This window comes from Alnus glutinosa, chromosome 5 (genome assembly GCF_958979055.1).
Source record: "Alnus glutinosa chromosome 5, dhAlnGlut1.1, whole genome shotgun sequence".
NCBI lineage: Eukaryota > Viridiplantae > Streptophyta > Magnoliopsida > Fagales > Betulaceae > Alnus > Alnus glutinosa.
In genome coordinates, this window is record NC_084890.1 from 20882756 (window position 1) to 20905459 (window position 22704).

Genomic DNA, 22704 nt, shown 5'->3' on the forward strand with positions numbered 1-22704 from the left:
TCGTTCTTACGAAAAAATAAATCCGCAACGGTGACTGCGCGATCAAGTCAAGTTTGAAATCACGGATCGGAACCTAATTGCTCGGTGATGATGGATTCAGCTTATTTTTGAAACAACAAAAAAGTACAAAATTCACAATGATGACTTCACGACAATTCATGGCTGAAACCGGCCGATGGTTTCCTTCATGAAGACCCCCAATCTGCGTCCACCGACACAAAATCAAAACTCTTCACTGCGGATGCGCAAGATAAAAAAACAAGGTTAGAAAAAGTGGCTACATCAACAAGAAGATATTCGGGCCCCTTCTTTCTGGACTGTAAAGTCCAGACCCAACTCAAATGGACCAGCAACCTGACAGCATTTTGGAACCGAGCTCTAGCTGTGACCCGCCGAAGCCTGAACCAGATCTGGAACCAAGCTCTAGCTGTGACCCGCCGAAGCCTGAACCAGATCTGGAACCGGGCACCATAGACAAAGTTTGATCCGAACCCGAGACCACCTCAGTGACCCAGACACCCGAGACAATGGTGAAAGAGCGACTCCACTTCTAAACCTCCGGGACAGCAGCAACATGGAAGACACACACCTACTTCCCTCTTCCATCAGCCCCTCCCAAAACGAACCCAGAGAGAACATGTTCAGATTGGGCTCCATGTGACGCGGGTCGGTATTGAACACAGGATGTCCTTGAGCGCCGACCTGTCATGAATCAAACTGTTGGTACAGTTTCCGGTACGGTGACGTGTCGCCTTGTGATTTGTTGCCTTCCTCGATGTTCGTTCTCCTCGTAATCTGCAAAATAACAAACGGCTCGTCGGGGGTGCCGACCGGACCCCCACTCCGATGCCTAAGTCAGTTCAAACTTATTTTCTGGAAAATATCAGTAATCTCAAGAGTTCAGAGAATCTGCTTTTTAATACCTGGCGTAGTAGTCTTATTTATAGGCTCACAGTTATAAAACTGCTAAAATACTTGGAGCATAATCTGATTAGGAGTATGAGTCCTAGATCACATAGTCTTTAATTTTATCTTTCTAATTAGGAGTCTGAGTCCTAGATCACATAGTCTTGAGTCTTATCTTCATAGAATTCAAATTGGGTAGTAGAGTCCAAACTGGATATGACACTCTCTTTAGCTAATGTCATTCTATTAGGTACCTTATCCCATATTTGATGGGATAGAAGTCTATCTTGATATACTCGGGATATACGTCTTTTTGGAAATAACGAATGGTCTTATAAATTGGGTCTAATCTTGCTGGGCCGACCCGATGGGCTTGGCCCACATGTCTTTGGAGCTAATTATTTCTCCAACAGTTACCCCCCTAATTCTCTTATTTGAATTTAGAATGTAAGAGAATTAAATACCTCAGTTTCTGAATCTGGATCTTCCATAATCTGTATCTGACAATTGCCGCCTCTTTCAAAGTAATTATGACGAATAATGCCTCGAATCTCTGGAAGGATTAGAATTCCTGCTCCTTGTCGATCTAGAACTGCTGTCAAAGTTCTAATTGGACTCTGACCCTTTATTAGACTTCTAATCTGATATCTTCTTAGACTTCTGATCTGATCATTCTTCTTATCTGATTGGACCATAAGTCCTATCCCAATTCTACCAGGGATAACTAATACCTGATTTCCCTAAAGTAGTTGCTAAATGTTTATCTCCTCCTTGGATCGGGTTGAGTGGATCCAACTTGTAATCTGTCATAGTACTAATAGCAACTTCTCATAGATATCTTCTTCATAAATGCCTCCACATAATATTGTCGGTCAGGCCAAAGTTGTGAAGATGATCTTCTACTCTCGGTAGGAGATGGGTCGGACTAATGTAGTTGATTTCACCAAGATTGTGGTGAAATGCCACTCTGAGATAACACTTTGCGTACGACTTTCCTGAGATCAAGGTTCTGTCTGACAAAAATGGTAAACCGTTGAAGAAAAGGCTTAACATACCCGAAGCTTCTTCATTGGTAGCGCTTCGTAGACCGCTTCCACAAAAATCTCTCTTGGGGGCTTCGGAGGCCCAGACTAGCACTGAGGCTTTGGTTGTCCGAGACTTATAACGACTAGGGGCTTCTGGTGGCCCGAGGTTTTGTGCTTGGCGTACTGAATCTTCTAATCTGAATACCATCTAGCTTGGTCTCACCTGTGAATATCTTTATTTTCGAACTTTGTAATGTTTGAATTCTTTGTTATGGAAAAACTTTCCATGACAAATCAATTCTCACTTATCCTCTAATAACTTGAACAAACAATCGGTTTGCGTAAGTTAACTCCGAGGAGGATATGAAAAAATCTTTTAGAAGCGATGAACTTACTTGGTTATTTTTTGTAGAGGTGATATCCCCGTATGGTTTGTTATAGGGGTTGTCTCCCCGTATCTTTGTTCGAGTTGCTCCTGAGAGATCTTAATTTGAGAGTTTGGTGTAGCTTCGGTGATTTTGCCTTTGTAGAAGCTTTAACTTTGTTGAGCTACCCCCCATAACTTTAGTCCGCGACCGCGGGCTAAGTCGTTCGAGGCGGATAGTCAAGTCCTCTTAGTATCCTGGACGATGGTGTAAAAGAGATCTCGGAGTTCGGAGTGAGTCTCAGGGCTTCAACCTGTAAATACTTGAATTGATGATTTTTTAAAGAGGTTTTATCCTCATACCTTCCTGAAGCTTTTCATTCCTGAAACTCTGTCTTTCTAAACCTTTACCTTCATGTTTGTCTTAATGAGCTACCCCCCATAACTTTAGTCTGCGACAGCAGGTTAAGTCGTTCGAGGTGGGTAGTCAGGTCGCTGAGCTTTACCTTTCTTTTCGGAAATCTTTGTACCCTTTTAATTTCTTTATCTCCGAACGCTCCAATCTTTTAACGTCTGGAGACCTCCAACCGAGAGGTTTTCTTGTCTTGGTGTCCTTTCCATAACCATTTCGGGTTGTTTGAGGAAAGGACTCGGGCCAATTCTATCTTGGATGTTCTTGTCCTTCCGAAAACCTGCAATCCTGCCGTTGTATCCTTTGTTGGACTAACCGTTAGGTTTTTCTTGCTCTCGGTGTTGGACTAACCGAGAGGCTTTTTCTTTTTCTGCTCTCGGTGTTGACAAACCGAGAGACTTTTCCTGCTCTCGGTGTTGAATGACCGAGAGACTTTTCCTGCTCTCGGTGTTGACAAACCGAGAGACTTTTCCTGCTCTCGGTGTTGAATGACCGAGAGACTTTTCCTGCTCTCGGTGTTGAATGACCGAGAGACTTTTCCTGCTCTCGGTGTTGAGTGACCGAGAGACTTTTCCTGCTCTCGGTGTTAACAAACCGAGAGACTTTTCCTGCTCTCGGTGTTGAGTGACCGAGAGACTTTTCCTGCTCTCGGTGTTGAGTGACCGAGAGACTTTTCCTGCTCTCGATGTTGACTGACCGAGAGACTTTTCCTGCTCTCGGTGTTGAATGACCGAGAGACTTTTCCTGCTCTCGGTGTTGACTGACCGAGAGACTTTTCCTGCTCTCGGTGTTGAATGACCGAGAGACTTTTCCTGCTCTCGGTGTTGACTGACCGAGAGACTTTTCCTGCTCTCGGTGTTGACTGACCGAGAGACTTTTCCTGCTCTCGGTGTTGACTGACCGAGAGACTTTCTTTGTTTAATTTGTTGTAGGGGTTGTCTCCCCGTATCTTTTCTGCAAAAAGGGTTAACGAAGCACTGCATATACTAAAACAAAATAGCAGAATGCACAGTAGCACCATATATTCTTTTCATCCGTCGGGATGATTTTGTGATCCTTTCACTCACGACAGGAGTGAAGCCTCAACATATGAGTCTATTTTATCAAAATATATATACATTTCGGCACAGTGTACAAGTGCATGCATATATATATTTTTTCCTGGTTGGTAAAAACCAACATTTATCCATAAATCATAGTTGTAAAAGAAGAGTATGAACTTATCTGGTGAATTCAATGAAGATGAACCGTCTTACTTGGAGTTCCTTATCTTGCACGCCACTCGATATGGGGCTTTTTGGGAGAGTTCCTCAAGCTGGACCTCCGGTTCGGATCGGTCCCTCGGCATGTGACTGTGCACTTCAGAGGATGGCAAATTTGGAGGGGTCCTCAAAGTGTGCTATTTGGAACTAGGAGCTCGGGCATAGTTTCCTCGGGATAGTACCCTCGGAATAATACTCTCGGTATGTGTTATCTCGGTACATACTTTTCGCCTCGGTAGAATACCCTCGGATCAAACTTCTCGGATTATACTTTCTTCTCGGTATATAACCTCGGATCTAAATTTTTGCCTCGGTAGAGTACCCTCGGATCAAACTTCTCGGATTATACTTTCTTCTCGGTATATCACCTCGGATCTAACTTTTCGCCTCGGTAAAACACCTCGAATCTAACTTTCAGCCTCAATAAATCACCTCGGATTTAACTTTCAGCCTCAATAAAACACCTCGGATCTAACTTTCAGCCTCAATAAAACACCTCGGATCTAACTTTCAGCCTCAATAAATCACTTCGGATCTAACTTTCAGCCTCAATAAAACACCTCGGATCTAACTTTCAGCCTCAATAAATCACCTCGGATTTAACTTTCAGCCTCAATAAAACACCTCGGATTTAACTTTCAGCCTCAATAAATCACCTCGGATTTAACTTTCAGCCTCAATAAAACACCTCGGATCTAACTTTCAGCCTCAATAAATCACCTCGGATTTAACTTTCAGCCTCAATAAAACACCTCGGATCTAACTTTCCTCATATTCCTCTCTTTTTTCTTTTTTCTTTTTTCTTTTTTGACATTTCTAGAATTCAGATATTGAACACAGAGAACATCATAAATAGGATTGGATTAACCGGCTTTTGAATAAGAGAATGACCGAACTAGCAAATCTCGCCTCAAACAACCAGATCGGTACTAAGAGTCTTGCTTGCAGTCTTAGTAAATCCATATTTGGCATACAGGTTTTCAGGCTCGGTGGTCAAATAGATCATACCCACTGCTGAGGCCGTGCCAACTATATTGTTGACATAGCCTACACCTAAAAAATTGGGCTTCAAACCCATCACGAGAATCTGTCTGGAAATCCCAAGGGTTTCCTTCATTAATTAAGCCCTTTTGAAGAATAATCCGTAAGCAATATATTTCAATAAAACCATGTCTGGTTGGGGAATCTCATTAAGTAGCTTATGTGAGGTCCACAGACAACTGAACTTCGCTTTGAAATTAGCCAAAATCTCTCTTCTTTCTTCTGACCGAGTCAAGGCCGAACCGCTCGGATCCTTCATCACCAGCAACGTCGTCCTTGACTGAAAATCTCTAGATCGTTTGGGGCTCCAACGTCTCAGTGGGTGAAACCCGAAGTATCGTGGATTTGCACTGAACGGATCCAATGACTGTGGCTACAACAGCGTTTTCAACTTTTCTGGCACCTCTTTCAAAAGCTTGACGTCACCCTAATTCTGTTCCACATCCTTTTCAATTCCCTTTGGTACCGAAGAACCTTTTAAAAACATCTGGAACAACACTAAACAGAGGAACCCAGCCACAGTACCGATCATTGGGCGTGATCCAGTTTTTTGAAAAGCAAAAACTTTAAGAACCTGTAATGGGCCTCGGTGTCCACATCTCCTTCCATTCTTTTCATCCTCGAGATCGAACCCAGGACTTTGGAAAATTTTGGTGATGGGCGACCCAAAGATCATCCGAGGAAGCAAAACACGTACCAGTGTGTCTCGGTGAACCTGCAGGTATTTCTAGCAAAGCAATCCTCAACCCACTTCATGTACTCATCACCTGTTCATGGGCTCTATATGCAATCGGTAGTGGGTCTGCATCTTTTAGTGAGGATCAAACTGCCCAATGCGCACTGTGAAGACCTCTACAAAGCCCTCTTATCTGCAATGCATCACGTTGAATCCAGATCGGGTAGCACTTCTGGAGCCGACCAGCCGAGGGTTCTTCCATACGTTCTTCGGGGAAGAAATCAAAACCGGAATGGGTTGGACATACCTGTCGATTTGTTTTTCTTGTTTACAGATTCTCGGTAGGTTCTGGGTGGAATGGAGTTTCGGTGGCGCCTCGGTGGTCCAATTCTTGAAAAAGACAGCCTCTCCGCTCGGGGCTCCGACGTCTCACTAGGCAAAACCCGAAGCGTCCTCTTCCCTGTGTGCTTGATCAACAGCCACAGTAGATGATTGTACTGCCGAGCTCCGAAAATCTAATTGAAACTGACAGAGAGGGAACCATATCTAACGATGTCCCTCCATCACAGAGACTCGAATTTCTTCTTCCCCGTCGCGTCGGAACTCTGGGAGCCTCGAAAGTTCACGGTATCTAAGCTACGAAAAACAGAGCCCCGGGATTTCTGTTTTGATGTCCTATGGATCGCATCGTTGCGGCTCTCGATATCACCTGTTCGGGGAGATCCGATGTGCAGTCTACCCGCAACAAATCTGGTGGTCACGGCGCTGGTCGATGGTCTCGGAGTCAGAGGGGAGGATCCCGAGCTGGACCTTCTCGGTTGTGGGTCCTTCGTCACCTGACTCGGCGTCACCTGTGTGGATCTTGTTTGAACCGAGGTGACTCGGTTTGGATCTTCCTGTCGCCGCTGCCTCGGAGGTTCAAAGGTGGAGTCTCTCCTTCACTGCTACCTCGGAGGTTCACGAAGGTGCTCTCAGGTTCGGAGGGGAGGATCCGGATCGGTTGGGCACCAAGTCTATCTCTTTTTTTTTTTTTTTTTTTTTTTTTTGAACCATGAGTCCACGACAACATATTGGATGAAGGAGGACATCGAGACCGCGGTACTTTCCGGAGCGCTCTGAGCACATGGAGACGCCGATGCCCACTGCGGGCTCTTTTAAGCATAGTCCACGCAGATCTTGATCTCCGATTGCGATTGCAGGTCCTGGGACTGCCCCGATTGGGCCATTCCGGTCCAATCCGACCCTCATAAACTGAGTTTTTGGGCACTGGCCACCTTCAATTTCTCTGATCTTCACGCATAGAAAACACGACTCGGTGGATTCTGAGTGGAGTCTTAGATTACACTGTGTCACCGCTGCCTTGGAGGTCAGGAGCTACGGCTCAGTAGCCTGGAAAGACAAGGGTCGCGATCTTTGGCATCATGTGGTTCGTGTCACTGGGGCTCTTGATGGTTTCGGAGTCGGTGGTAGTGGATCTAGAGCTGGACCTTTGCGGTGGCAGATCCTTCTTCACGCATCACCGGCGAGGGTCTGAACTTGAATTGAGATGAGCCGAGGGTCTCCATCTGGTCTTCTCCTCTTTGGTGGAGATCCGGAGAAGAAGCCAGAATTTGGATCTGGTTGGCTTCTCCTTTTTGTGCCGACTCCTCTCTTCTTACCTTTTCAGGTCTTTCTCTACAAGGTAGAGAGATTTTTGTGGATTCATGACAGGTCGGCGCTCAAGGACATCCTGTGTTCAATACCGACCCGCGTCACATGGAGCCCAATCTGAACATGTTCTCTCTGGGTTCGTTTTGGGAGGGGCTGATGGAAGAGGGAAGTAGGTGTGTGTCTTCCATGTTGCTGCTGTCCCGGAGGTTTAGAAGTGGAGTCGCTCTTTCACCATTGTCTCGGGTGTCTGGGTCACTGAGGTGGTCTCGGGTTCGGATCAAACTTTGTCTATGGTGCCCGGTTCCAGATCTGGTTCAGGCTTCGGCGGGTCACAGCTAGAGCTTGGTTCCAGATCTGGTTCAGGCTTCGGCGGGTCACAGCTAGAGCTCGGTTCCAAAATGCTGTCAGGTTGCTGGTCCATTTGAGTTGGGTCTGGACTTTACAGTCCAGAAAGAAGGGGCCCGAATATCTTCTTGTTGATGTAGCCACTTTTTCTAACCTTGTTTTTTTATCTTGCGCATCCGCAGTGAAGAGTTTTGATTTTGTGTCGGTGGACGCAGATTGGGGGTCTTCATGAAGGAAACCATCGGCCGGTTTCAGCCATGAATTGTCGTGAAGTCATCATTGTGAATTTTGTACTTTTTTGTTGTTTCAAAAATAAGCTGAATCCATCATCACCGAGCAATTAGGTTCCGATCCGTGATTTCAAACTTGACTTGATCGCGCAGTCACCGTTGCGGATTTATTTTTTCGTAAGAACGATTCATCGTTCCCACAGACGGCGCCAAACTGTTGGTACAGTTTCCGGTACGGTGACGTGTCGCCTTGTGATTTGTTGCCTTCCTCGATGTTCGTTCTCCTCGTAATCTGCAAAATAACAAACGGCTCGTCGGGGGTGCCGACCGGACCCCCACTCCGATGCCTAAGTCAGTTCAAACTTATTTTCTGGAAAATATCAGTAATCTCAAGAGTTCAGAGAATCTGCTTTTTAATACCTGGCGTAGTAGTCTTATTTATAGGCTCACAGTTATAAAACTGCTAAAATACTTGGAGCATAATCTGATTAGGAGTATGAGTCCTAGATCACATAGTCTTTAATTTTATCTTTCTAATTAGGAGTCTGAGTCCTAGATCACATAGTCTTGAGTCTTATCTTCATAGAATTCAAATTGGGTAGTAGAGTCCAAACTGGATATGACACTCTCTTTAGCTAATGTCATTCTATTAGGTACCTTATCCCATATTTGATGGGATAGAAGTCTATCTTGATATACTCGGGATATACGTCTTTTTGGAAATAACGAATGGTCTTATAAATTGGGTCTAATCTTGCTGGGCCGACCCGATGGGCTTGGCCCACATGTCTTTGGAGCTAATTATTTCTCCAACAATTTTAATATTTTGTATTCATTAATGTATTTTAAAATCTTTTCAACTTATCTCATTACTGTTTGTCTTGAATTGTGAATGTCTCTACGGTATCTTCATTTACTTATGTGAGTGGTATCTTTAGCCATATGATATTTGCTTTCTTTTTGTTATTGTTACTTTTTCTGATTATGAGGCAATCGGATAAACTTATATGTTGTAGTGGGTGCTGCTGATGGAGGCAATCTGTTTAATTTAGTTATTATAGTGGTCAGTTGGAAATACAGAGCACTTTGCGTGATTGAGGGGGGTCTGCCTTTATGGGATGAGACCGGTTTCTTCCTTGCGAATTCGAATGTCGTTGTTACTTTAGATGAAATAGGTCTGCATCAGGCAAAAATGAAGAGATTATTTCCACAGAAAATTACATGTTATTAATTATAATTGAATATATTTTCGTTAGGTTTTTATCTTTAATGGTGTGTAGAGAAATTGAGTCAAAAATTATATTTTAATTTGCTGAAAAGAAACATCTTTTTAAAAATAAAGAAAAATCATTTTAAATAGATTTATGTCTGTCGATAAGATATCGCTTTTTTTAGTTGATATCATTTTCGAACTGTTCTATATAAATCCTGATGGGGGTAATGTTTACATGCATTTGTTTGACTTTGGTAAATAGTAAAGAGGCCGCAATTAAAAAGGTAATCATTGAATTGTAATTGTTTGAATGATTGATTTGAGTGGCTTTAATTCCTTCCAACACGGTCAAGTAAGCAACCACGTCCACAGCCTCTTCTCCTGGACCTACTTGCTTTAATATGTTTTGACTTTGTGACAATCTGGACCATCTATTCACTCATCTTCCCCCACAACCCCCGCCCCCCAGCAATTTTACGATTCCCTTTATCTCTTTCCGTCAACATCTCGATTGACATCTTTTCGATTTCAAATCAAATGGAAAAAAGCCGGTTCTTTTTCCTCTAATTTCGCCTCCCATTGCAAGCTCGAATGACAAAAGTTTATATTCGATTTTACTATCATGGGTTACACTGTCCAATCCACTTTAATATCCTATTTTACATGTTTAAAGTTTGGACACAGTTTTTTTTCAAACCGGCTTAAAAGAACTTCTACTAACTCGGCCTATAAAAACTGGCTTAAACAAATATGTTTTAAATAAAAAAGAATATGTCTTGTTTGCTAAGGCCATTTTGCTTATTAACACAAAATAAATAAAAATATTAATAAATAACTCAACACATAAAACTCACAAACATCTCTCATGCTTGGAGGCTGGGAAAAACCCCCTTCTCTTTAATTAATCCTTTTTTTTTTTTTTTTATAAAATTAATCCATGTTTTTTTGTTTCTATTAATGGCGGGTAGAATCCAATATTTAATTACTTACATTGGTTGATGGCTGATGATTGCAGGAGTCCACTCAGGCGTGAGCGGATGGTCAACATCAATTCTATCATCAGGGAAACTAAACACTCTCTTATTCATATTATTTGTTTCTCAATTAGAGTTAACGGTTGTCACTATTAGATGAGCAATTAATATTAATATTAATTATTTTTTTATTCAATGATCCCTTCCAATTCAATTAATATTAATATTAATTAATCCCTTCAAAAAAAAAATATTAATATTAATTGCAGACGAGAGATGTACTGATGTGCATAAAAAATATGCAGATAACTTCATATATATATATATATATATATATGTTTTTTATTTTAATAAAGTGGATTTTATATATTCAATTGTAAATTTACTTATTTTTTATATGGAGACTAACAAAAAAAAAAATGTAAAAAAATGAAAGTAAATATTTTTCAGTGCTATTGTACTATAAATAATGTTTACTTCCCATATATATTTGTTAGAGAAAAATTAAAAGAAAGTAGAAAAATAAAATGCTTTAAAGGTACGTTACAATTTCACTTTCTTTAAGAAATTATTTAACCCCCACCAGAAATAGTATGCAAAAAGTTATAACAAATATTTCTTTAGGATACAATAGAACTCAGAAATCCTTTGTTGTTTAGCTGCCTTTTGCACAAACAAAACTAAATCCGAATACTTTCAAATTTTCTATTATAGCAAGAAATAGAGACCGAAAATTTTAAAGTGCAGAAGGTATAAGAAAACACAAAAGAAGAGAGAATTGTTCTGTCACCTTGCAGTAATAAACTGTTATTTTAATTGATACTTAATTTTGACTATTAGATTGTAATTATTTAATTTCAACCGTTACATTAAAGTTGATTTGACCTTATAGATTACTTTAGTGATGGTCTAGGACTAAATCCAATTACTGGATCTACCTAATAAGCATCCTATGGTGTAGATTAAACCACCAGATCGAATAATCCTGACAGTCTAAAATTGAATGGCCATGATTAGATCGTCCGAGTTTTAATGCTAAGTGTCAAATGCGCCATCAAGGCACTACTAGCGCCCACTACCACGCGTCTGTGAGATGCTTCGCACCCCACTAGAGTATACACATAAGTGCATCCATCCAAACATTTTACTTTAAAGGCTTAAAGTTTGTTGGCCCTTATAAATGACAGCTATAATTTTTTTTTTTTTTTTTTTTTTTTTTTTCTTGTGAAACTCTCTTCATTTAATGCTATTTAAAACATTCCCAAACACAAATTTATATATATATTAATTTTGAAAATGCTATAACACGATTTTGAAAATTCAATTAAGTATTTGGTAAAATCACAACTTGCTCTTTTAAAGTGCAGTTTAACTTTTAAAATAGTGCATTTCTAAAAATACACATCATAATCTACGATTTGAATATTTGAAAAAAATAGTTTTTTTTACGTTTTCAAAAGGGATAATTGCACCATTGGTCTTTATATGCCATAATTATTTTCCACTCTCTATGGTTTAAAAAGTTCATGGGAGGTTCTTGTAGTTAGCAATAATTACAAATCGATCCATAGAGTAAAATTCTGTTAAAAATTTTAACAGATTCTGTCAAATGCCACGTCAGCACCACGTGTTGCCAATAAGATGGCGACACATGTCCATCTTAATAAAAAAAATATAAATTTCTTAAAAAATAAATAAATATACTAATTTTTTTTTTTTTTTTTTTAAAAAAAAAAAAACTAAAAAACTAAAAAGAAAAATGGGAAGGGGCCGACTACAGGCCAAGAACCAAAATATATATATATGGGCCCACTTGGGTTGTTCTTGGTAGGTGCTGTGAGCCAAGAATCGACTAGGGGCCAACTACGGTCCGAGAAAAAAAAAAGATTAGCCCACTTGAGCGGTTATCGGTAAGCACTGTGGGTCAAGAAAAAAAAAATATGAGCCCACTTGGATGGTTATCTAGTCAACTTACTTGAATCTGACACACGTGAAGTGTGTGAGCTGGCCCAATTGGGTGGTTAACGGATTGGCTGATTTGAATCCGTCTCGAATAGGGTTAATTAGGGCCACGTACTGAAAATGGGCCAACTGTGGGCCAAAGTAAAAAAAAAATAAAAAAAATTGAGTGAGCCCCCTTGGGCTGTTGTCAAGTTGGCGCATCGAACTCGACTCGCGCAGGGCGTACATGATATCTGGTGCATGCAGGAGTACTCTAAATTTGTGAACTTGGCTGAATGATATGGTCTGGTGTGGGTTAGTACATCAAAAAGAGAGTAGGATCTCAAAGCTATGATCTAATGTGGCGCGCACAGGTGAAGGCGTGGGCTGGCATCTGTTGTGGCGCAAAGAAGTTGGACTGGTGAGTCTTGGTGAGTGGAGGACATGCACAGTCAGTAGAGACGACGCGTGGAAGCGCGTGGCAGCACCACAAGGAGCGTGGTTTCGACTGTCCGGTAGATCGACAGTTTTTTATCCTAGATTCGAGGTTTTCTTCCTCATACGATTGGAGAAATAGGCGTGTGGAGAGGAGTGACAGAATAGTTAGGTAGCGCGTGATCGTGCATGGAGGCTTTGATGATGGTGAACTTGGTGGATCTGGAATTTTCGGTGGTTGATCAATCCAATGGCATGACTAGCAATGTGTTTTGAGGACTATGGTGGCACGTGGCTGAATGGGAAGAATCTTTGGACGGGTCGTGGCGGCACGTGACATGGACTATATTAGTGATTTCGGCGGCGATAGAGATGTCCGCTTCAGATCTATCGATTGGCACTATTACCAAGGTGATTGGATGACTTTGGAGGGGTAGAGTTCAAAGGCAGAAACTCTTGATGGCGCATGGAAGTATGACTGGATTGTTTAGGCCAAGGAAAGATGGCTCTGATACAATGTTGAGATTTGTGTATAAATTTAAAATATGAGAATAAAGACAAAAGCAAGAGACAAAATGACACAAGAAATTACGGGTGGTTCGGTATTAGACACTTACGTCCACCACTGTAAATTAGTCCTTAGAATTATATTGTGCTCATTAACTTGATTATTTACAATACATAGATCCATATTTATAGTTAAATAAGTTGACTTGTACAAGCAAACACAAATCGACCTAAACTAAGAAATATAAATCAATAATATTATAATCAAAATATATTTAGAACAGTCATTATCTTGGCGTTGTGATCAAAACGAAGCCAACAAAAACGACTTTAATTAACATTAACGTTGTTTGTTGTAAACGACATTAATTAGTCTCGTTTACTGTAAATGACTCTAATATATATATATATTTTTTGGCTGTATCCATTTTAAATATAATTGTGTTTCGATTTAAATGGTTTTATATATGCACCTGATAAAACAATGAATCGTAAAAGAAAATTAGCCTCGTAATTCTCGTAATTACGTACGTAGACTTCTGCGTAAAATCCAAATAGAGATGTAGACAATCCGAAATGTCTTTAACAAAATAACCTACACCCCCAAAACGTCAATCTCACTTTAACAACAATCTATATATATATATATATATATATATATATATATATATGTCTTAACCACAAAAATAAGCATAGTGATTTTAACAATAACGACATAGCGAAACACATCACAACCATATCCAAACTGAATTCTCTCCTTGAACGGGCCTCCTACCATTAATAACTGCAAAATAAAACTCAAGAAACATGATTATTAAGATTTTGGTCATTTAAAAAGCACTCGTGGTTTTACATTTTATGCAGCCGGCAGAGCTAGGATTTGAAATTTTGTGGGGTGCAAAACTGAAAAATAAAAAAAATTTGGGGGACAAAACTAAAAAAATAAAAAAATAAAAAAATTCAGTGGGTAAAATTTTAATTTTTAAAGAATGATATTAATATTTTTTTAAAAAAATTTGGAAAAAACATGGTAGCTTGGGGCGTCCCCGCCCCCCTCCTGGTTACATGCGTGTCAGGTATTACTGCCGGTTGGTAGAGCCCCCCCCTTTAGTTTATATATTTATATTTTTAATATGTCTATATTTTATTTTTTTATTAAGAGTGACACATGTCGTCATTTATTGGCATTGACAGAATTTATTAAATGTTTTCATAAAAGAGTAATATTTCTTAAACAACTCTTACACAACTCTAACAATTTTCTTTTTAAGATCAACCATTGAATATTTATGGCCCACATGTAGGAAAAAAACAAATCCAATGGATGTAGGAAAACAAATCGGATGGTTAATCATAAAAAAAAAAAAGTAGTTAAGAGTTGTGTAAGAAACATTACTCTCCATAGAATTTGACTTCATGTACTAAATTATTTTTTTGTCATACTACATGGATTTCTAAATTCACTTTTTGATATGACATGAAGCGATTTGTAATTTAAGCCAACCACAATGACTAATTTTACATTTATTCATTTCTTGAGCAACTTTTGTTTTCATGATCATATTAAATGTCTTATGTTCTAGATTTTTTTTTTCTTTTCATTTTTTGACATTCTGGAAGATTTAAATTTGCTTTAGTGGTTCATTTTTCAGTAAGGATTGGCAAGTTGGAAATTTTTTTTCTGCCCTCAAATTCCCAGATTCGTTTTTGATAATCCATGGGCCTTAACTATGAACTGTTGCAGTGACAAAAAGCTTGACATTTTTTATAGAGGCGTTTACCCAATTAACCCCACAAAGTAAACAAACACACAGTAGAAGCAACAAACAAAAACACATTTCACTTGCACAGAAAACATAATCGCCACCATCTGATCGATGCACACTGATCCAACAATTCAGTGTATAAATTGGAAATACCTTCTCAACATATCATCATTGCTGACAACACTAATGGCATGGAAAATTTGTATAAACGAAGAATTGGGTGAGATAGAGGGAGAAGACAACGGCAGTGGAGACGGAGAATATTGTGAGTGGAGGAGGTTGAGGAGTTGAGCGTTGGTGTGGAGGAGGTCGGTGGCGTAGATGTGTCGACGAGCACGGAGGCATGAAGCGGGCTCAGCTGCGGCAAGGAGAGAGAGAGAGATGTTAGAGGGCAGGGGTTCTCTAGAGAACTTTGCGCATTAAATAATAGGTTAGCGTTGTTTTGTTGTTAAACGACACTACTAATATATATATTTTTTCAAATATATTAGTGTCGTTTAATTCAAAACAATGCTAACCCGAAAATAAATGGCTTCGTTTGGACGTAATTTTATAACTAAATTTTATGCCGTTTAAAATTAAACAATGCTAATAAATTTTTTTAACATCGTTTAATCAAAAGGGACGTAAAACATATTGGTTATCGTCATTTGCTTCAAAGTGATGGAAAATTGAACAACGTCAAATATTAAAATTGGCGTCGTATATTATAAACGACGCCAAATGGCAGGTTTCTCCCTATTTTTTGGAGGGCAGTTGTGTAGGCCCCCAAATCTATGGAATAGGATCCTCAAAATTTCATTAATTTTAAGTGAAATGGAAAGTATTCATTTTATAGTTAGAATTTAAATTTAGTGTATCTAACCGTGTATATAATATTAATGTTGACAAGTTTTTTAAGAGATTTAAATAATGAAGCATTATGTACACCATTAAATGCACAAATTTTAAATTATAATCATACATAAAATAGATATATTTATTTTATTTGAAATGGAGAGGATCGTTAGTCCAAATCTATGACCATAACAGCTAATTCTCCAAAAATCTAGGACTCAAAGAGGGGATGGAGGGGTTTTCATAAGGAAATTTCTGTCTGTCCTTTTCATAATATCAAATACAACGTTGCTTTCTGTGTCCCCTAAATAGGACCAAATGAAGATAAGTAGATAACCTTTGGTTGCTTTCTTTGTCCCCTAAATAACCATTGAACTAGTCAAAACTTGGGGTATTTTTAGATGTTACACTCATGTCTCTTTAATAATGACGTGACTTTCAAAATTACCATTGGACTTATGATTGAGCATTATTGAATTTTGATTTAATAGTGATTTTAAAAGCCACATCATTATTAAAGGAATATGGATATGACGTTTAGAATTACCGTAAGAAAACTCGCTCCGGAAAAAGTGAAAAAAAAAAAAAAAAAGTGTAAAAAACTAGCCGTTTTCCGTAGATAATGGCACACCGGAACTAAGCCATTAATCTGTCTCTATAAAGACCATACGTAGCACAAACTTCTCAAACATCAAACCAAAAGAGTTTGATACCGAGGAGAAAATCACCCTCCTCGAGAAATCCTTTTTGGTGTCGATCATGCTTCCTGTGCTTCTTCTTCTGCTTCTTCAAATCTCTGCCTCATGGGCAGGGTCAGATTCAGTCCATGATACCTTTCTCCAATGCCTATCAAAGCAAACCAACCAGCAAGAACAAATCTCTAAACTAGTCTATGCTCAAGGCAACCCTTCCTACACATCTGTGCTACGAGCCTACATCAGAAACGCCCGCTTCAACAACTCCTCTACCCCAAAACCCCTTGTCATTGTAACCCCAACAAGTGAATCCCATGTCCAAGCCGCCGTGATTTGCGCCAAGAACATCGGCGTGCAACTCAAAATCCGAAGCGGCGGCCACGACTACGAAGGCGTCTCTTACATCTCCGATGTGCCGTTTATCATGCTAGACATGTCCAATCTCCGAACCGTCGTTGTCAACATTCAAGAACAAACTGCTTGGGTTTCAGCGGGTGCCACGCTCGGAGAACTTTATTATAGAATCTGGGAGAAAAGCAAAGTACATGGCTTTCCGGCTGGGATTTGCCCCACCGTCGGCGTCGGCGGGCACCTCAGTGGTGGAGGGTATGGTAACATGCTGCGTAAACATGGGCTATCAGTGGATCATGTTATCGACGCGAAGATAGTCGATGCTAATGGCAAAATTCTTGACAAGAATTCAATGGGAGAAGATCTTTTTTGGGCCATTAGAGGAGGAGGAGGAGCAAGCTTTGGGGTAGTAATTGCATACAAAATCGGGTTGGTTCAGGTGCCGGAAACAGTAACAGTTTTCCGAGTTGAAAAGTACTTGGAAGAGAAGGCAACCGACATTGTTTATAAGTGGCAGCATGTTGCTCCCACCACAGATGAAAACCTTTTCATGAGGATGCTCGTTCAACCTGTGAGTTCCAAAGTGAAGAAGGGTGAGAAAACTATTAGAATCACAATTATGGCAATGTTTCTTGGAAACGCCAACCAACTAATTTCATTACTGAACAAGGACTTTCCCGAATTGGGTTTGAAGAAGGCAGATGTCTTGGAAAAGGATTGGATGGGATCTGTTCTTTGGTGGGGCATTAAGGACAACAACACGACCCCCAACTGGCTGCTCGACCGCCATCCGGACACGGCGGATTTCACGAGGAGGAAGTCGGATTATGTGCAGACACCAATTCCCAAAGATGGGTTGGAATGGCTGTGGAAGAGGATGATTGAGCTCGGGAAAACAGGATTGGTTTTCAATCCGTATGGTGGAAGAATGAGTCAAATTCCCGCTTCTGCTACGCCATTTCCACACCGTGCTGGAAATCTGTTTAAGGTCCAGTACTCGGTGAATTGGGATGAAGCAGGATACGAGTTAGACAAAAACTACACAACTCAGATAAGGAAGCTTCACGGTTACATGACTCCATTTGTGTCGAAGAACCCAAGAAGTGCATATCTGAACTACAGGGATCTTGATATCGGCATCAATCACTTTGGCAAGAATAGCTACGCAGAAGGACAGGTTTATGGGGCCAAGTACTTCAATGGCAACTTTGATAGGCTGGTGAAGGTGAAGACTGCAGTTGATCCAGGGAATTTCTTCAGGAGTCAGCAGAGCATCCCTACTCTTCCAAAGAAGGCATAGGGAATGAATCTGTCATGAAGATTGTTGTATGTTTTTTGTTTGTATGAATAAGCTTCATTTACAGATCAACAGATCACATCTGCTGCAGAATTTGCAGCAAAGAGTACCCAGATTGCAGAGTTACTATATATGCAGATTGTTGTATTAATGGTCTTAATTATTGGCATAATTCTGCTGAAGTGTATTCGGTTGTTTTGTAAACGCGGCCACCCCATGGCAGGGGAGGCTCCACTCCCCTAAGCAGCCACCCCTTTTGTTTTTGTTTTTTTGTTTTTTTTTTAAAGTAATTTTTTAATTTTTAAGTGTTATATATTTATATTTTTTTATTACGAGTGACATGTGTTATTATTTTATTGATGCTGACATAACACAGTAACAAAATCCGGAGTATTCTGACAGAATTTGATTGCATGAACTAAATTGTTATTTTGGCCTATCTGAATGTGGTTCGACCACATCAGTTTTTTTTTTTTTTTTTTTTTTTTTTTAATTAAAAAAAAAAATTTATAAAAGTTAAGTTCAAGTTTTTTGTTTTGTTTGTGTTTTTTTTTCTTAGTTTTAATTTTTATTTGATTTTTTAATTTTTCTTTTCCTGTTGGAACTGTTGCTGATATATTGATAATTTTTAAATATACATTTTTAAAATTTTTGTAATTATAAGGGTATTATATGTAAATTTTGTTTGTAAAATTATGAATATTTGCGTCATTTTAATTTTTTTTAAGGTTGACAAAGAGAAGGAGTTCGGGTTATTAAATGGTAGTTCGCCATCCGAAAGTTATCATTCATGAAAAAAAAAGTAATTACCCCTAAATTTTAATTAGAAAATCTCGGCTTCCGTTATTTTAGCTAACCCCTCCTCAAAAGCACGCAAATCAAACTTTTTAAATATTCTTTCTTTATTGGTTTTAGTTGGTGATGACGGGATGTCAACCATTGGCGAATGATATTCACGCAACAAAAAATCCACTTATTTATGATAAGAAGAATATGGCTTCTCTGTCTTCTTCATCCATTACAAATTGGACCTGTTCAACCATCCTTGTTAGACACATGATTGATTTGAGCAACTTGTATGGTGGTTATGTTTGTAAACAGCTCGAGCTTAATTTGTATAAACTCGATTTTAGTTATTTATTAAAAACGAACCAAATTTATATAAACTCAACTAGTATAAGTTCATGTAAACGTGTAGAACTTAATTTTAATTATTTGTGATGGTCAATCTTGATAGGGATATATGTGTGTTTATGTGTAGATGTAAGATGAGTGTATTTATGTATATGTATATACACGTGTATAATAAATTTTATACATGCTGTATATATATATATAAACTCAAGTTTTGAATTAATTTATCTAATTAACTCAAATGATAAAATCTTAACAATAATTAATGAACTAATGATTAGAATGAATTTATGAAAAAATTGAACAGTTGGCTAACAAGTTTAAATTCGTTCGAAAAATAAATTAATCGAATTTAAACAAATTATATAATTTGGTAATAAGTTCGAATTCGACTCGTATTTGAAACAAAATTAAGCAAATCCAACTTGAACCTTCGGTGCTTGTATGACAACCAACCCAAGCATCTAGACTACACTCACATCACATGCATCCAACAAACATGAAGTGCCCCTTGAGGGACAGAACCATGGAAGCAAGCCTATTAAACCCGGACAGCACCATGGAAGCTAGCCTATTAAACCATGCTAATTAATCTGATCACTAATCATCTCCTAAGAGAAGATAAGTGAAAAACTGATATTAAACAATTTGCACTTCCAAAAAAGAGTTTTTTTTTTTTTTTTTTTTTTGTTACTGAGTTTTAGTAATGTGTCAGGAGGTCTGACACGTCATTAAACTTTAGTGACGTGTGTTCAACGTGAAGAATCACTGCGTCAAAACAGGTGATTTAGTGACGTGTTATATTTGGCACGTCACTAAATCTAGTAATGTGTTAACGTTTGACATGTCACTAAATTTAGTGACTGCCAATGTTTGACACGTCAAAAATGTTAGATTTTATGTAAAAAAAAAAACCTCAAACCCAAAAACTATATAAACATAAAGAAAAATGCTAGAGGTACCAAATTTTTTACCAAGAGATGGGTATCAAGATGATGTAGAGTTTATTCATTGGTACCGTTGCATTTCTTTTTATTAATTGTTTTAATCATCTCCAATGAATAAGCTCCACATCATCTTGGTACCCATCCATCTCTTTGTAAAAAATTTGGTACGTCTAGCATTTCTCAAACATAAATATCCCAAATGAAACACGCCGAAAAAGACAAAAAACGCAAAATCACAGAAACAACAGCAAACCCATTTAATAAAATAACACAATCGGACACATAAAAACACCAAAACACATTGACACACACATAGAGAAGACCAGTTTTAAATATGCATAATAATAATAATAATAATAATAATAATAATAATAATAATAATAATAATAATAATAAAACTAGAGAAACCACTTTATAGCTCTGGTTTCCTTCCATTTTCTCAATAACCAAACAAAAGGTATACCAGAAAATCAAACCCAGAACAAACCATAATCAAAATCACCAAAACACACAAATCAGAAGTGGAGTTAATGGCCTTTAGCTTTTTGAGAGTTGTCATTTTGAGGATGGCATTGTAGGCCGAGGGGAGGTCTATCAGCAGGAACTTGACCATTATAGTCTTTTGTCTCGGGTGCTCCCCTACTGTGACTAGGAGTTCAATAGAACCGATTGGGAAAACTCGCTCTCCTACGAACCCCATTAGAGGATATCTAGCTGGGACAATTTTATCCCGGTTTATATCCATGTGCTTGAATGCTGACCAGTACAGGATGTCGGCTGAACTTCCGTTATGCACAAATATCCTGTGGATCATATGGTTGTCCACCTACAAGGTGATGACCAATGCATCAGTATGGGGGAGGGACACTCCCGCATAATCTTTGTCTGAGAATCCCACAACCCAGGATTCCTTCTTCTAGGACTTGTGAGGTCGGTCAAATGCCATGACCTCCCAGTTCTTCCTCTGCCTAGCGTAGACCTTCCTATCTGCACTAGTTGCTCCACCTCCAGCAAACCCTTCGGATATTATCCGAATCTCAGCTATGACACGCTGATCTCAAGGATCGGGTTGCCTTACACTTCTACTCCTGCTCTTTTCTCTCCGGGGCTCTTCCCTTCACGGCTCCTCCCTTCTTCTACCGTGTTCCCGAGGCCTGTTTTCTTGACGCCTTCGGGGGGGAAGGATCTCGATGTCTATGGTCCAGAGGTGGATTATTGCGAGGCTGTTGGTCTTGGTTTTGTCTGGGCTGGGCTCGGTTATCTTCCAAAAACGGACAAGCTTACCATTCCCAATAAACCTTTCGATCATTAGTTGCAGGGATATGCAACCCTCGGTGAGATGCCCCATTGCGTCATGAAATGCGCAATACTTGTCCTTGTTCTTCTCTAGTGGCTTCCTCGTGATCCTATTAGGTTGGACATAGTCAAGATCCCTCTTCACTTCCATCAAGACTTCATGGATTGACGCGTTGAGGGGCGTGAAGTTATAGTCCTTAAGCTACTTGAGCGGTTTTGTCTCGGTTGTTTGCTCTGATTGCTTATTCTTTTTCTTCTTATCAGAATTTTGAAGAGCCAAGGCTTGAGCCTTTCGGGAGCCGATCATGGCTCAGAGTGTTTCTTCTTGGTTTATTTACTCATCCACCTTGTCCATAAATTCCAGCAAGTTTTCGGGCTCTCGGCGAGCAAGGTCGGGCATCAGTGGCCCTTCTAGTTTTAATCCCTGGTACAAGGCAGCATAAACTATTTCATATGTAGCAGTCTCTACAGATGGTTTGGTTTGGTTGAGCCTCATGATGTAATCTCTGAGGGACTCATCGTCTTGTTGGTGCATCAACATTAGATGACCCGCCGACTTCTTTCGTATGTGTCCAACCAGAAACTGGACTAGGAACTTCCAAAACAAGTCATCACAATTGTCGATGGACTTAGGGGGAAGTTTCCTAAACCAACCTCGGGTACTCTCGGACAATGTGAGGGGGAAGGCTCAGCATGCCCCCTCTGATGGAGTTTTGTGAAGGTCCATGTGAGCCCTGTAATTATCCAAGTGCTTGGTTGGATCTTCGATCCCAGTGAATGTCACAATGCTCGAGATCTTGAATTTCTCGGGAAGGAGGACTGCCGAGATCTGATTGGTGTACGGCAATGCCATCCCGTGCAACAGGTTTTCTACCAAGCAAGTCATGCCTTTCTTCTTTTAGTGGACCTCGCGCTGAAGGCAGTTGTACTTCTCATCAAGGGAGGCCACAACCTCACTTAGCCTCTTCTTCTTATTTTGGCGAGGATTCCTTTTGCCTTTATCGTTCCGAGAGTGATTCTCGGGCTGGTTGTCATGAGAACCCCCTAGGCTCCCTACGTTTAGCTCTCCATCAACATGCGCATCACTCTCAGCTCCTTCACTCTCATTCGATTCTTCTAGGACTCATCCCTCTGGGAATCACCCTAACAGTCACTGGTTTTACTCGGCAAGGACTTCCTTGTCCTTTGATAGTTGAGCAATCTAGGCTTTCAGGGCAGCTACGTTGTTGTTTGATGTTCCCCTCGCCTCGGGTAGAGGGTTGTTTCTTTCGGGATTTGTGGCTTTTGTGCGTACTATCACAGATTTTTTTTTTTTTTTTTTTTTTTTTTTTTTTTTTTTTTAATTTTTACAAAAAAAATGAGAAACGAATATCAACTCCTTCCCACATACGGCTCCAAAT

The 22704-nt window shown here is 39.6% G+C and overlaps 1 protein-coding gene across 1 annotated transcript; it reads left to right on the forward strand.

Annotated features, from left to right (window-relative positions):
* The first annotated feature begins 7626 nt into the window (after positions 1-7626).
* LOC133869073 (berberine bridge enzyme-like 21) lies at positions 7627-18177 on the forward strand. Its single transcript, XM_062306046.1, has 3 exons — positions 7627-7744; positions 8901-9097; positions 16248-18177. Exons 1-3 carry the CDS (start codon positions 7627-7629, stop codon positions 17928-17930), a joined length of 1998 nt encoding a protein of 665 aa, XP_062162030.1. The 3' UTR covers positions 17931-18177.
* The last annotated feature ends 4527 nt before the right edge of the window (positions 18178-22704 follow it).